This window comes from Oncorhynchus mykiss, chromosome 6 (assembly GCF_013265735.2).
Source record: "Oncorhynchus mykiss isolate Arlee chromosome 6, USDA_OmykA_1.1, whole genome shotgun sequence".
In the NCBI taxonomy this organism is placed as follows: Eukaryota; Metazoa; Chordata; class Actinopteri; order Salmoniformes; family Salmonidae; genus Oncorhynchus; species Oncorhynchus mykiss.
Genome location: NC_048570.1, coordinates 66,259,703 through 66,274,431, shown reverse-complemented (window position 1 = coordinate 66,274,431; position 14,729 = coordinate 66,259,703). Strand labels below are relative to the sequence as shown.

At 41.9% G+C, this 14,729-nt stretch overlaps 1 protein-coding gene across 2 annotated transcripts; it reads left to right on the top strand.

Moving 5' to 3' along the window:
- The first annotated feature begins 3,331 nt into the window (after positions 1 to 3,331).
- On the top strand, positions 3,332 to 14,729 carry LOC110526378 (alpha-parvin). 2 transcript variants are annotated; one of them, XM_021607302.2, is made up of 13 exons: positions 3,333 to 3,654; positions 6,130 to 6,219; positions 7,217 to 7,287; positions 7,409 to 7,511; positions 7,668 to 7,808; positions 8,815 to 8,930; positions 9,031 to 9,089; positions 10,111 to 10,130; positions 10,271 to 10,332; positions 10,419 to 10,487; positions 10,569 to 10,670; positions 10,777 to 10,849; positions 12,983 to 14,729. In XM_021607302.2, the coding sequence occupies exons 1-13, from the start codon at positions 3,519 to 3,521 to the stop codon at positions 13,057 to 13,059; spliced, it is 1,119 nt and encodes a 372-aa protein (XP_021462977.1). In that variant the 5' UTR covers positions 3,333 to 3,518; the 3' UTR covers positions 13,060 to 14,729. The 2 variants fall into 2 exon arrangements, with proteins under 2 accessions (XP_021462976.1, XP_021462977.1); XM_021607301.2 differs by having other exon boundaries at positions 3,332 to 3,654; positions 10,419 to 10,670.

The following is a 14,729-nucleotide window of genomic DNA, read 5'->3' as shown; positions in this document are numbered from 1 at the left end:
TTCTTTCTCTTTCTGTCTCCAACTTTCTCACTTGTTCAGCTCACTGAACCAGTTAAACCATCAGCTTCGGGCAGGTTTATGTTGGTATCACAATATGCATGGTGGCTGATTTGATATCTCTCCTATCAGACCACATTGGCTGCTCCATGCTTAATGTCATTCACAACAGGATGAAATCTTGCCTGAATAATCGTATTGCTCAAGGGAGGGTCTGTTTGATCCCCAGTGTTTGGCTCCCATCATATGGCTCACCTCTCTATTGTAAGATAAGGCAGCTTGGTGACAAACAGGCCAAGTTTTACAGGACAGACTGCATTATCTTCCCAATGGAAAGGTTAAGGTGCTCTGAATACCACGACCATCAGTCACATCTCAATCTGACAAACAATTAAACCTGTCAGATCCAACATGTGACCAATACTGACACAGATTCTAATGAAATCTATCAGTTGAAGGAAATTAAAAAGTTCTGCTTCTATTTTAGGAACTTGCTAAATAGCTAGCTATCAGTTGTGATAACCACTTCTATTAATTTGTTTCATACATTTTGTATAACCATACCTCTTGACGTCAGTTATTTATCATGGAACAGATGCTTGGGCAAGTGGAGGTACCAGATGCTATATAATACAGTACCTAAGGGTTATCTGCCTATTAACTGGCTAGTGATATTAAATTAAATTACCAGCTGAGAACAAATCATGCAAAGTCATTTATACTCGGCACACACTCCTTGCTTACGTAATTGAAGAGAACAGAGATGCAGTTTAAAAGCATTTAGCCCAACCAAACTGCACAGATGATCTCTTTGGCATTGGATTACTTGTCTGTCACGGACACAGCATTTAATGCCTGGAGATGGAATTGGTGAGAGCTGGGGTTAATTGAGACCAGTTATGGAGGGCAAGTCAAGTATCACAGTGATAACTCAAGTCTGTTTTGATGTGTGCACATGTGTTTGTGTGTGTCACCACTGCATCTGAGGAGCCCTCTGCCTGTGAACTTGACCGTCCTTAACCTGGTCACCGTTCTGAAACAACAGCAATGCATCAGTCAAAATACACGTTGTTAATTCAGTACGTTATGATCAGCGTGTTCTGGGAGTCCACCTGCGAGCCGTACTCATGACCTAAGGGTTCAGATGAGACAGTAGTCCGTGGTGTAGGGTGACAGGGTGCATGGCCCTGGATGGTGGATAGAGAGGTGGGACTCCACTGAGAGGAAAGGGAGCGTTTTAGAGTTGTGTTCTTTGTGTCTGTGGAGATGACCACAGCGGGGAGTTTAGAAGGCACAGAGGAGGCCGGATGCTGAGGTCGAGGGGATGTGGAGGTGTAAGGAGGAGGGCTGTGGGCTCAGCGCTCCCACTCCTCTTTAACGTGCTCCTCATGCCTCACACCACAGCAGGATCCTCCAGCACAGGGGAAAATCTAACAGAGCTGACACGGCCATGGGAGAACACATGCACTGACAAATAATCACACAAGCCCTATCACAGATCTCTCTCATTAATTGTATCTAGTCTAAAGAGTTACATTCCCACCTCTGCATGTGATCAACACAAAAGAAGCTGCAGGGACATGTTGAATGTGATTTCAGAAATGTATCTCTAACAGCAGAGCAAGGACCGATATGAGGTTTCAGTCATGCAAAGAATATGTGAAGTGGCCCTGCTCTTACCCCTCACTGTCTTTCACAGAACTGAGTATGGCACAGCAAGGGGCATTGGTAGAATGCTGGTGTAAAATGGAATCCACTGCAGAGGTCATTGTTCGTTGTTGTATCTGCCTGTCCGCTCTGCTCATCCCTGTGGACTGCAATGTGACTGTGGATTGACCCTGAGAGCATTTCATATTTTCATGTAAATGCCCTCATCTTAAATGGAAAAAAACTGTCGTTCACACAGGTTATATAATAACAATGATTAGCATTAAAAAAGAACAGCAATCTGAGGCTGAAATTGCAATGAAATTACAGAAGCTGTGAGTGGCAATGGAAATAGAACGCTGTGGAGAGGATAAATAAATAAAATTCACAATTTCATTTTCTTAGAACTTTCCAAATCATTCCCTTAAATGAAACAAGACAAATGTTCTCATAAGCAAAAAAACAAACACATTGTTACAGTAAATGTATCTCAGAAGAGTAATATCTACATGTGTTAATTATAAACCATGTTTCAGGTGAAATACTGTATCTAGGACTTCTATTCCTTTTGCTGTATGACTCCTGATGGCAGAAGAAAAACCTATAAGTTGGTAAGCATGCTCTTAGTCATATCAGTTGAGTGCTAATATGAGTCCATTTGATTATGTCATTCTTAAAGCCTGCCTTAAAACAAGCTTCTATGAGCATATCTGTCCATCTCTTGTCAAATAAGAGAACGTCAGTCTAGTGAGAAATGCATTTGAAAGCTTGGTCAAATGGGTCAAACTCAATGTTAGAGCTCTTGGGTGAAGTGGCCCCAGACGTCCTGACCAGAGGGGCTCCTCACTGTCTACACCAGGGCCATGCCACAGATAGTCCAACAGTACTGCATGGGAAATGTCTCCTCTAATGACAGCCCAGGGCAAGGCCAGGGCCATTGTGCATTTTGTTTACATGGCTTTGTTCACATAATTGCATCAAAAGAGAGTGCAAAAGGGCTGCACTGGCTGCACAATAGGCCTTTTGTTCACCCAAAGTTTTTCATAAAACTAGACAGCAAGAGTATGTTACTATTAATGTAAAAAGAACACACAAAAATGTATTTATTATCATCTGCATATTTGATTACATCCCAAGATGTTGGGAGGTAAATAATGTGGCAGAAATGTGTAGGCCTGTGTAGAGGCTTGAATGTCCTTGCTTTGATAACAGCTCCCACTTGCCTGGTCAGCTGTGCTAGCTAGACCAAGTTCACCAGATCATTAGCAGAACGAGGTAAATAAGCAATCGTGTATTGATCTGGCTGAACACTGATTGAGTCCGCTGCCTTGGCTTACCCATTCTTCTCCATTAAGGATAGGGGTTCCTTGAACAAGTTTGTTACACTCCATGTTAGGACTGCAGAACGAGTGTGCTGTATATCATTGGTGATATTTCCTATATTGGCCTTGTTCTAGCCCCATGGAAACTCATGTTTAGCAAAAGTAAAATAAAACTGATGGAAAATTATATTGCTGAAAGTAAATAAATCTGGATAGTGGAAAAATACGTTTGATAATTTCGCTGGACTTAATTTTCCTATGAATATAATCGAAAACCCTCTGATTCTTTTATATTGTCGGCTCATGCTTCACAATACCGTTAGCCTATGTCCAGCTATGAGGAATATCTTATTTTTTCCATATCCATAAAATGTGGGTGGGAACGGGATGTGTACGGGAATCAAATAACAGGGAGAAGTCGGATGGCTGCGCAAATACTTGGAATTCTGTTTCCGTCGTTGTCTATTCCGTAAACTTTGACAAGCAGAAAGTTGTGTTTCTATGATAGGCTATAACAGTCTCAATAGCTTGAATATCCAGTAAAAACTGGAAATGGCTTCTTCGCCACAGAAATCACCTTCTTCTCCCAAATCTCCGACTCCAAAATCACCACCTTCAAGAAAAAAAGACGACTCTTTCCTCGGAAAACTTGGGGGAACTTTGGCCAGAAGAAAAAAGGCAAAAGAAGGTTCGTTCATTAGGCTATATTTTTTTATTTATTTATCATTAAGGCATCTACATAAAAAGGTTGACATCACGAAAGCTAAAAAATATATAAATAAAATACGATTCCTGTTGAACAGTAAGCTACATTAGGCTATATGCTATAAATAGACACATTCCACCGTTTTTTTTCTTCAGAATTAATCATTTTGTTGAATTGATTAATGACAGTTTTTGCGTGAAAACAAGTTAAGAAACGTTGCTATATGGCGCTTTCATGACAACTGGGAACTCGGAAAAAACTAGGTCAAATCATGGCGTATGTGATCTTCATGTCGGAAATTCGGGAAAGATGCCCGAGTTCCCGACTGTGAATTCTGAGGTGGAAGAAAAAAAAACATTCCCAGTCGGAGCTTGAACACACTGAAAAATGAAGTCGGAGATTTCTGAGTTCACAGTTGTTTTGAACGCGGTAATAGTATAGGCCCACGAGTAATTGCTGAGGTGTGTCTATTTCCATGACGTCATTTTGTTATACGACAACGGGGATGGTGATTGAAAGGCCCTCTTCATGTTTGATGTCTGAATCTATCATCAAATAACTGTGATAATAATTTGGATAATTTGTTTTTGGTGAGGGGGACAGGATCTATTTGAGTTGTATTACATTGTGTTTGTCCAAACCATTGCAGAAGAAGGCTGTGTGTGTCTGTGTTTACAGTACACATGGCTGAGCTACTGCCATGTAAGGATAAGAGGCTGCTGATATTCCATCACAGATGTGTTCACCAAAGAATGAGGAAAAAGTCGCATGCTCTCTCCAGCACAACCACTGCCTGAGTTCAGACCAGAGGCTGCCAAGGCTTTCATAGTTTCACATTTATTTAAATCATACCTTCAATTAAGTATGAATTAGACAAGCACTTGAGTTTTCGTTGAATCTTTTTGGTAAATGAGCAAGCATCAAGTATGATTAAATGTCTGAAGCACTATTATTGTTTATAATGTTTCTTGGAAGACACTTTGACCCCTTTTTTATTAATTACATTTGAAGCGTATCTTTTGATACAGACATGCCCTATATATACTCCTGAGGGGCATGTGAAAGTGAGTGTGCAGCTGAGCCCCATTCACCAAAATACTGAACAAATACCGTCCAACCTGGTCCTGTAGGGGTCTGTTCCATGGAGGGCCTCTCCGCTGCCATGACAGCAACATACAGTATTTCAATCATATGAGCGTTATTGTAAACCATGTTGTGTCTCTGCCTGTGAACTGAGGAGCAGTCCTTTCAGATCAGAGAGACAGAGACAGACAGAGAGGTTTACATTATCCAGATGACGCTTTTGCGTTGGTTATACAATTTGTTGAAGAACCAAATGGATGCAGCTCTTTTAGTGTGAGGAAGGAGGAAGGTGTCTCTGTGGGTTAGGCCTGAACAGCAGAGGGAGATCTTGGTGTTGATTACTAACAGGATGTTGACATCTCCAGGGGGCGCTTTCTCTGTTTGGGAGGAAACTGAAAAAAAAACATATCGTAATTTGTTCTGCAGGCCTTTATCACGTTATGTTATGCAGCTCTGCATCAGTGCTATAGGGATCTTACTGACATATCAACTGGTCCGGACAGGAACTAGCAGTGCTGGCACCATGGCCAGACAGAGTGGTCAGGTTGTCACATCACCTGTGTGAATTCCCCACATGTGCCAATTTGCACGACGCCAGGCGAGGTAAGTGAAATGATCAGGGAAGGAGGCGGATGCTCAGGACAGCAGCGTGAGACAGAGCCTAGATCTATGAACGCCTAGCAACTGGATGGAGAGGATGGCTTTGTCCTGTGTGGGGCGATGTGTCTCAGAGAGAAAGCTTTTTTTCAAAGAGGTAATAGCTATCAGCATGGTCTGAGCTATCAGATCAACTGACCATGAATGCTTAGTTAATAGACATACACTCTCTTACATCTCCTCCAATTTACGGTAATAGTGTGATTGGCTCATTCTGGGAATCTCCCCATGTAGTATTATCACTGGCTACAATGAGGCGCTTCATCTTATTGATCAAAGCTAGACTGAGCTCTCTCTCTCCTGGCTAACCCGAACGTGACCAAAGATAACCGGTTATAATTAGAGACATGCGTTGTGAACCAACTCTTCCTGGTAAGACCAATGTGCCATAATACTGACAACCTGGCATGAAGAGCACAGCTTAACCTGAAGAAAAGAGCCCTAAATTGGGTGGAATGAGTGTAGAGGACAACCTTAGGTGAGTGGAGGAAAGACTCACTCTCTCTGTTATTTGTGTACATGTGAGCTTTACTGCTGAGATGATGAGGGCCAATGTTGTGTGTTGCTGATGCTACTTGACTTGCCCTCCGATTTTCTCTGCTGGACACATTTTTTGTGCCTATTAACTCAATGGAGGTCTCAGCACAGTTGTATAATAATTAGCCTGTCACACATTGAGTCACGCCACTAAAGGTCTCTGCTTCTCTGCTTTTGCAGTGTCTGAGCTCCAGGAGGAGGGCATGAATGCCATCAACCTGCCACTCAGCCCCATCCCCTTTGAGCTGGACCCAGAGGACACCATGCTGGGTAAGGCCTCCACCTTCACTCCTGCAGTGTATCGCATGCCCACGCGCACAGACACACACACACACACACACACACGCTCTCTCTTTCGCGCTCTTTCAAATCAAATCAAATTTTATTTGTCACATGCGCCGAATACAACAAGTGTAGACCTTACCATGGAATGCTTACTTACAAGCCCTTAACCACCATTGCAGTTCAAGAAGAGTTAAGAAAATATTTACCAAATAAACTCAAGTAAAAAGTAACACAATAACGAGGCTATATACAGGGAGTACCGGTACCGAGTCAGTGTGCGGGGGTACAGATTATGGCTTGAGGGTAGAAGCTGTTAAGGAGGTGTTTGGTCCTAGACTTGGCGCTCCGGTACCGCTTGCCGTGTGGTAGCAGAGAAAATAGTCTATAACTTGGGTGACTGGAGTCTCTGACAATTTTATGGGCTTTCCTCTGACACCGCCTATTATACAGGTGCTGGATGGCAGGAAGCTTGGCCCCAGTAATGTACTGGGTCGTACGCACTACCTTCTGTAGCGCCTTACGATCAGTATACTGAGCAGTTGCCATACCAGGTGGTGATGCAACCGGTCAGGATGCTCTCGATGGTGCAGCTGTAGAAGCGTTTGAGGATCTGAGGACCCATGCTACATCTTTTCAGTCTCCTGAGGGGGAAAAGGTTTTGTTGTGTCTTCTTCACGACTGTCTTTGTGTTTTTGGACCATGATAGTTCGTAGCTGATGTGGACAACAAGGAACTTGAAACTCTCAAGCTGCTCCACTACAGCCCTGTTGATGTTAATGGGGGCCTGTTTGGCTAACCTTTTCCTGTAGCCCACGATCAGCTCCTTTGTCTTGCTCACATTGAGGGAGAGGTTGTTTCCTGGCACCACACTGCCAGTTCTCTGACCTCCTCCCTATAGGCCATCTTCATCGTTGTGTTGTCAGCAAACTCTCATGCTCTTTCTCATTGTCTATATTCTAAACGTGTGTGTGTGTGGTTCTAGAGGAGAATGAAGTCCGCACCATGGTTGACCCTAACTCCAGGAATGACCCCAAACTGCAAGAACTGATGAAGGTGTGAGATAGAAAATGACTGCCGTATGTCACAATCAAAGCATTGGAAAGCGATATTATGGGCCTCGTGAATGTACAGTTTGTATGTGCCTGTTAAATTCTATATAATGTTTTGTATGCAGGTACTCATAGACTGGATCAATGATGTGCTGGTGGGGGAGAGAATCATTGTCAAAGACCTGGCTGAGGACCTCTACGATGGGCAGGTTCTGCAGAAACTCTTTGGTAAAGTATTTCATTCCCTCCAAAACATCCCTTCTATGCTTGCAATGCAGCACATTATCCTCTGGTATTTGTCTGATTCCAATTGGATTTGATGGTCCTCCCTGTGTTCTCGTTGTATGTGACAATAAAACATATTTATTTATCTTTGTATTACAGAGAAGCTGGAGGGTGAGCGGCTGAATGTGGCTGAGGTGACCCAGTCTGAGATAGCCCAGAAGCAGAAGTTGCAGACAGTTCTGGAGAAGATCAACGACACTCTGAAGGTCTCAATCAGAAACATCAAATGGACCATTGACTGTAGGTGACATGTTTCACAGAGCGCTGTTTCACTCGAATCCCTGGTATTCTATTAATTTGTTAATAAACCATTTGGAATGTGTTGATCAAAATGATTATTTTGACAATGGTGTGTGTAAAAGACAATGTAAAGGTAATGTAATAAGGTCGTTATTTTTTTTTTACCCTGCTTGTTTGGTCATTTTGTTGGGTGACAGAGAGGCACAGAGAAAGTTCACATTGGACTAATCTGCACCCTGCTGACCCTCTGACATTATGACCATAGAAGTAATCCCTGTCTCAAGTGGTGGGAGGTCACGGTACACAGCAGGTCAATGAAAAAAAAATCATTTTTCAATTTGATTTTTTGCCATGTTTATTTTTTAAGAATATGCTGAAGCCATGTTTTTTTTCTCCATTGGTTTATTGTTCTTTGGTGTATTGCAACCTTCTAATTCTCTTAAATTTCAGTTTAATTTTCGGTTTATCCTTTGTAGATGATCTAAAAGCACTTGAGGAAATCAATAGGATTGTTTCTGACTGTGATCAAAGGACAGCTAATCCCTTTGTTTTTCACTCATATCCTCCCATACAGGTTCTCTAAATAGTAAATGTAATATTTTTGTGGTAAATGAGCATGTTTGGAATTCCATCTTTCAAGAAGCTGTAATTTGCAGCTCGGTGTATCAGTCACAGGAATCGCTTTGACACAACAGACAACAAGAATGGAATTGGTTGTAAAAGTTTTCTAACAAAGGCACATTACTTCTACCCCAAAGACACAAGTTCAGTTTGTACCTGACACGGAGTTCATCGTTTTGTTTTTGACCTTTGTTTAACCTTCAACTTGGCATTGTGAAAGCTGAGAGTCGCCTATCTTGCTAATTGTGAAAAAAGAGAATTCCTTATCTGAACCCTGCTCCAGTGCACCAGCGTGTGCATCATCTGTTTAATGACAATGCCCAGTGGATGTACTATACCATTCCTCTCGTTCCTTCCCTCTTTCCTTTCCTATGTTCTCCCCTAGCTGTCCATGCTAAAAGCATCGTGGCCATTCTCCATTTATTGGTGGCGCTGTCCCAGCACTGTCGCGCCCCCATCCGCCTACCTGATCATGTGTCCATTCAAGTTGTGGTTGTACAGGTATAGTCCTTTCCTGATACATTTTGTACTATGAAAAGGGAAACCCTGAAAACAAGTGAAATATTTGTCAAATGTCATAATTGTCTGTTTTCCCCCACAGAAACGGGAGGGGATCCTGCAGTCTCGCCAGGTTCAGGAAGAGATCACAGGGAACACGGAGTATGTCTTCACTGTCATCCGTTTTAACTAACTATGTGCAGATGTCTGGATGAAACTACCCAACTTGTCCTGTCTTCCACAAGGCCTTTATCAGACCCTCAGAGTATGAAGAGAAAATGTTGGAAAATTGTTTACAGAGGCAGCCAAGAAAATGAAGGCCAATGTTTAAGGAAAGATGGCCTTAGAAACTTGTCAGTGAAGATTATGTTAATTGTATAATTTGCTTTCCATATTCGAAGTTAATGGAGGTATAAGTATAAGGGACGAGAACCGAACACAATCATGTACTTTGCCTTGGAAAGGTCATTCAAAACAAGGTGATTATAGGGCGAATCACATGTCTGTAAATATCTGTTTACAAATTAGTCAGCAAATGAGTCCGCTGGGCATTGAAGCAGTTGGAACAATTGAGGGACTGATGAGGAGAATGGAACGGCCTCTCTCGGTCTCGCGTTAAAGCGGAAAGACAATGCAGACACGCCAACACCTTGGGGGGTTGATATGGACAGTTGGAGCCCCATGCTGATGGGCAGATTTAGTGAGGGGAGGAGGGTTTGGAGGTTCTGCTCCTGCCAGCCACACCACTGCTTTATGGAGCTGCATCTGATTAATAGTGGTCCAACGGGTGCAAATCAGCTCTGGAGATAAGAGGGAGGGGGCCCTGGGCTGTTGTCCTGCGAGGGGCAGCAGCTGCTCAAGCATGTCTCTGCCGGGGAAGATTGGACCGTGAAGACAAGCCACTGCCTCCCGGGCACATGTCCACCAGGCAGGCCCACCACACAGCGTTTGATCGGACTGCTCCTGGGATAGAACCACAACGCAAATCTCTTTGTTTGTCTTTCCGCCTGGCTTTCTTGATTAGACCATCTGCATTCAGTTAATATTTTCCAGTTTAAACAAAGTCCTAGTTAATTTTTTCCTTCTCATTTGAACTTGTCTGTTTCGTCTAATGTCGTTCTCCAGCGCTGTGATTACACTGTACGATACCAGTGCTGAAATACGTTGTTCTCTTCTCTTGCAGGGCTCTATCAGGAAGACATGGTAAGCATTTTCAAAATGTGTCATATTACCATGTATTCATTTGAGTTAATTAGCCATTACATTATTTATTTTGTATTACTTCTGTGTTACTAAAATGAACATTCTGTTATTGTAATCATTTAACCTCTATTCAATTTCAGAGCGAGATGCGTTTGACACTTTGTTTGACCATGCACCAGACAAGCTGAATGTGGTGAAAAAGGCAAGTCTCCATCCTAATTCGAAAAATCGAAGGTATTCATTGTTTGTGTAACATTAAAATTGACTGAATACCTGCCCTTCTTGCAGACTCTGATCACCTTTGTGAACAAGCACTTGAACAAGTTGAACTTGGAGGTGTCTGAATTGGACACACAGGTGAGATTACTTTGTTTCCCTTTTAATATACCTGCTTATGAACATGGTCATTATTGGTATGTTGTTCTACCTGTCATGCAGTTTGCTGATGGTGTGTACCTAGTGTTACTGATGGGACTGCTTGAGGGCTACTTTGTTCCTCTCTTCAACTTCTTCCTAACGCCAGAGCATTTTGACCAAAAGGTGGGCTACATTGTGAATCGGACTAATTTCAATCTCTTACAAATAGTTTACAGTGAGATGCTTACTGGACTGGCATGGCTAATGCTGGATCTCTTTTCCCATATAGGTGCACAATGTGGCTTTCTCCTTTGAGCTGATGCAAGATGGCAGCCTGGAGAAACCCAAGCCACGGGCAGAGGGTGGGTGACTTCATTCTGTACACATACAGTGGGGCAAAAAAGTATTTAGTCAGCCACCAATTGTACAAGTTCTCCCACTTAAAGATGAGAGAGGCCTGTAATTTTCATCATAGGTACACTTCAACTATGATGGACAAAATGAGAGAAAAAAATCCAGAAAATCACATTGTAGGATTTTTAATGAATTTATTTGCAAATTATGGTGGAAAATAAGTATTTGGTCAATAACAAAAGTTTATCTCAATACTTTGTTATATACCCTTTGTTGGCAATGACAGAGGTCAAACGTTTTCTGTAAGTCTTCACAAGGTTTTCACACACTGTTGCTGGTAATTTAGCCCATTCCTCCATGCAGCCCCAAAGCATGATGTTTCCACCCCCATGCTTCACAGTAGGTATGGTGTTCTTTGGATGCAACTCAGCATTCTTTGTCCTCCAAACACGACGAGTTGAGTTTTTACCAAAAGTTCTATTTTGGTTTCATCTGACCATATGACATTCTCCCAATCTTCTTCTGGATCATCCAAATGCTCTCTAGCAAACTTCAGATGGGCCTGGACATGTACTGGCTTAAGCAGGGGGGCACGTCTGGCACTGCAGGATTTGAGTCCCTGGAGGCGTAGTGTGTTACTGATGGTAGGCTTTGTTACTTTGGTCCCAGCTCTCTGCAGGTCATTCACTAGGTCCCCCCGTGTGGTTCTGGGATTTTTGCCCACCGTTCTTGTGATCATTTTGACCCCACGGGGTGCGATCTTGCGTGGAGCCCCAGATCGAGGGAGATTATCAGTGGTCTTGTATGTCTTCCATTTCCTAATAATTGCTCCCACAGTTGATTTCTTCAAACCAAGCTGCTTACCTATTGCAAATTCAGTCTTCCCAGCCTGGTGCAGGTCTACAATTTTGTTTCTGGTGTCCTTTGACAGCTCTTTGGTCTTGGCCATAGTGGAGTTTGGAGTGTGACTGTTTGAGGTTGTGGACAGGTGTCTTTTATACTGATAACAAGTTCAAACAGGTGCCATTAATACAGGTAACGAGTGGAGGACAGAGGAGCCTCTTAAAGAAGAAGTTACAGGTCTGTGAGAGCCAGAAATCGTGCTTGTTTGTAGGTGACCAAATACTTATTTTCCAACATAATTTGCAAATAAATTCATCAAAAATCCTACAATGTGATTTTCTGGATTTTTTTCTCTCCATTTTGTTACAGGCCTCTCTCAACTTTTTAAGTGGGAGAACTTGCACAATTGGTGGCTGACTAAATACTTTTTTGCCCCACTGTACATTGTTTCTGAAAGAAAGATATGTGACAACAGAATTTCAACATTTTGTATTAAGGGATAAAAATAAAACAAATTGGCAATATTTTTCCCTTGGGGCAGTATTCACTCAACACTCTATATATAATCAGAGCATGCCTTCTAATCATAACAACCAAGAGAGAGAGTGCACATATTTCCATTTTAGTCATTCAGCAGACACTCTTATCCAAAGTGAATTATAGGCACTACTTTGCTCAAGCGCAAATCAACAGAATTTTCACCTAGTCGGTCGGCTTGGGGAATCGAACCAGCAACCTTTCAGTTACTGGCCCAACGCTTTTAACCGCTAGGCTACCTGCCGCCCTATTTGATGTGGGATTACTTTTCCCCCTGGGTATTACTATGTGACCGTTGTGTTAATTGAACTGAGGCCTGTAATAGTTTTAATGGTACGGTCAAGCACCATTGAGTGGCACATGATGACTGCATTGGGCTGTAACATTTAAGTGTTCCCCTTTAGCTTTGATTTAAAGGTGGTTGCATGCCAAATTATAGCAATAGGCCTACTTAAAGCGCACTGCAATCAAAACAGCTTCATGGAAGCATCTGTTTTTATAATGCATCTTTCTTCACAGCGTAGCTGAAAGAGGCCAGTTTTGCCTCACTGGATGTAATGCGCTAGTGTAGATCTTATAGGTGTTGTGTCTTAAGTATACAGTAGCTAGCAATAGGAGCTGGTTCCAATTACAGGCAATGTTTGACGAAGGTATCATATAGCATGTAAATCGTAGCTCTGAATCTGGGTCATTTTAGATTATTTTCTAGTAAATGTTTCCCAGACTAAAGTCTGCCTTTGGTTTTTCTGATCTTTTGGCAGATATTGTGAACTGTGACCTGAAGTCTACTCTGAGGGTACTCTACAACCTCTTCACCAAATACAGACATGTGGAATAAAGACGAGTGCTTCACCGTTCATTCAGTTATATCGACGTATCTATCAAGCAAATGCCCTGTTTAGATGTATATTTCAGGGCAAACACGATGCATCTAATAGGGAGAGCACACCTGTGTTAGCTTTGTCCTGCTGAAGGCTCACTAAAACACAAGTACAGCACAATATGTTGTAAAGTACTTGGATATGAAAAGACAGATATATTTCAGTATTATTGAAGGTTAACTTAATGAATTATTGATTATGCCGTCGTATTGTTGAGTCATTGCCATGTTGAATTGTTCTTGCCCATGTCATTCCGGGCCGAAACCGTTTGAAGTCTACTTGGATTCACTTGCGACTACATGAAGGATCAGAATATAGATGTATTGAATGTATGACAGCTGAGTTTGTGCTTATCAAAGTATTTACTTCCATCTTTTGAAAGAAATCAGAAGTTTTGAATTGGCTCAAAGGGTTTTTGATTTTTGTGCTTATAAAGCAATGGGACCACACAGTATGCACTATTAATTTATATACTGCCACACTGCATATCTTTTACCTTTGTTTGCTTTATGTCTAATTTTATATATTTTAATACTGGTCGTTGTGCTTTAAAAATAGTCTACCTTTTAGTGACATTTTGGCTCATCATTTACCAAAGAAAGTCTTTTAGATCAATTATATGAAGCTGTTAGTCTTAAAAAAAATGTGTACTTATCCAAAGCATGATGTATGGCTAATTTTGACTATTTGTTCATAATCTATTCATAAAAAAGGTTTGTAAAGTAATGTTCCAAAGCAGTGTTTACTAAAACTACAGAACAGCAAGTGCCAGTTTCAAGAGTGGAGCATGAATTCAAAAGATAAAACATACACTATATTCAACAGAACTAGCTAGTAGTGCTGAGAATGTAGTGTGGGAATTTGACCAAAATTGATTCCGTTGTGTACTTTAATTTGAATGTCGTGATCATTTCTTTCTATGTTGTGGTCTGAGTGCAGTTTTGATTATGGGCCTTGTGCTGTAGCAAACTTGTGGCATTCCTTCCCATGGAAACTTGTATGCTCTGTATTGTTACCGTGCCATATCATCAAGTGAAATATAGAAGAGCCCAAGAAAATGTGGCACAGGGGTCTAAGGCACTGCATCTCAGTGCTAGAGGTGTCACTACAGACACCCTGGTTCAAATCCAAGCTGTATCACAACCGGCTGTGATTGGGAGTCCAATAGGGCATTGCACAATTGGCCCAGCGTCGTCCAGGTTTGGCCGGTGTAGTCCGTCATTGTAAATAAGAATTTGTTCATTACTGACTTGCTTTTTTAAATACATGTTTTAAATACCATCAGGATTTGGTGGTTTTAACATAACTATACCCAACTTTCATTACACCTGACATTGTACCGTTTCATAGACAAATAATACTGTATGGGACTGTGGGTGTTGGGGGAAGTGGCTGCTTTACAACAAGAACTTAGCTTACAGAATTCCCAAGAAGTAGCGGTGCTCTACATGCAATTCATGAATGGATTTGCTAACCACACACTGACGGAGTGGCTTTGCTAAGTGCTTCGCTGCGAATAGGAAGGTCACATTTTTCCTTTGAGTAACAACACTACTGAGCACAGCACATAATGCATGACAAGGGTACAATAGAAGTTTCAGTGGAATTTCTTTGTGCCTGATTTGAT

Bases quoted from the DNA above. Each gene is read 5' to 3' on its own strand.
- LOC110526378 (XM_021607301.2), top strand. From the start codon at position 3,519: ATGGCTTCTTCGCCACAGAAATCACCTTCTTCTCCCAAATCTCCGACT. The intron at 3,655-6,129 runs GTTCGTTCATTA...CTGCTTTTGCAG, and splicing joins AAGAAAAAAGGCAAAAGAAG to TGTCTGAGCTCCAGGAGGAG. The intron at 9,090-10,110 runs GTATGTCTTCAC...CTTCTCTTGCAG, and splicing joins GAGATCACAGGGAACACGGA to GGCTCTATCAGGAAGACATG.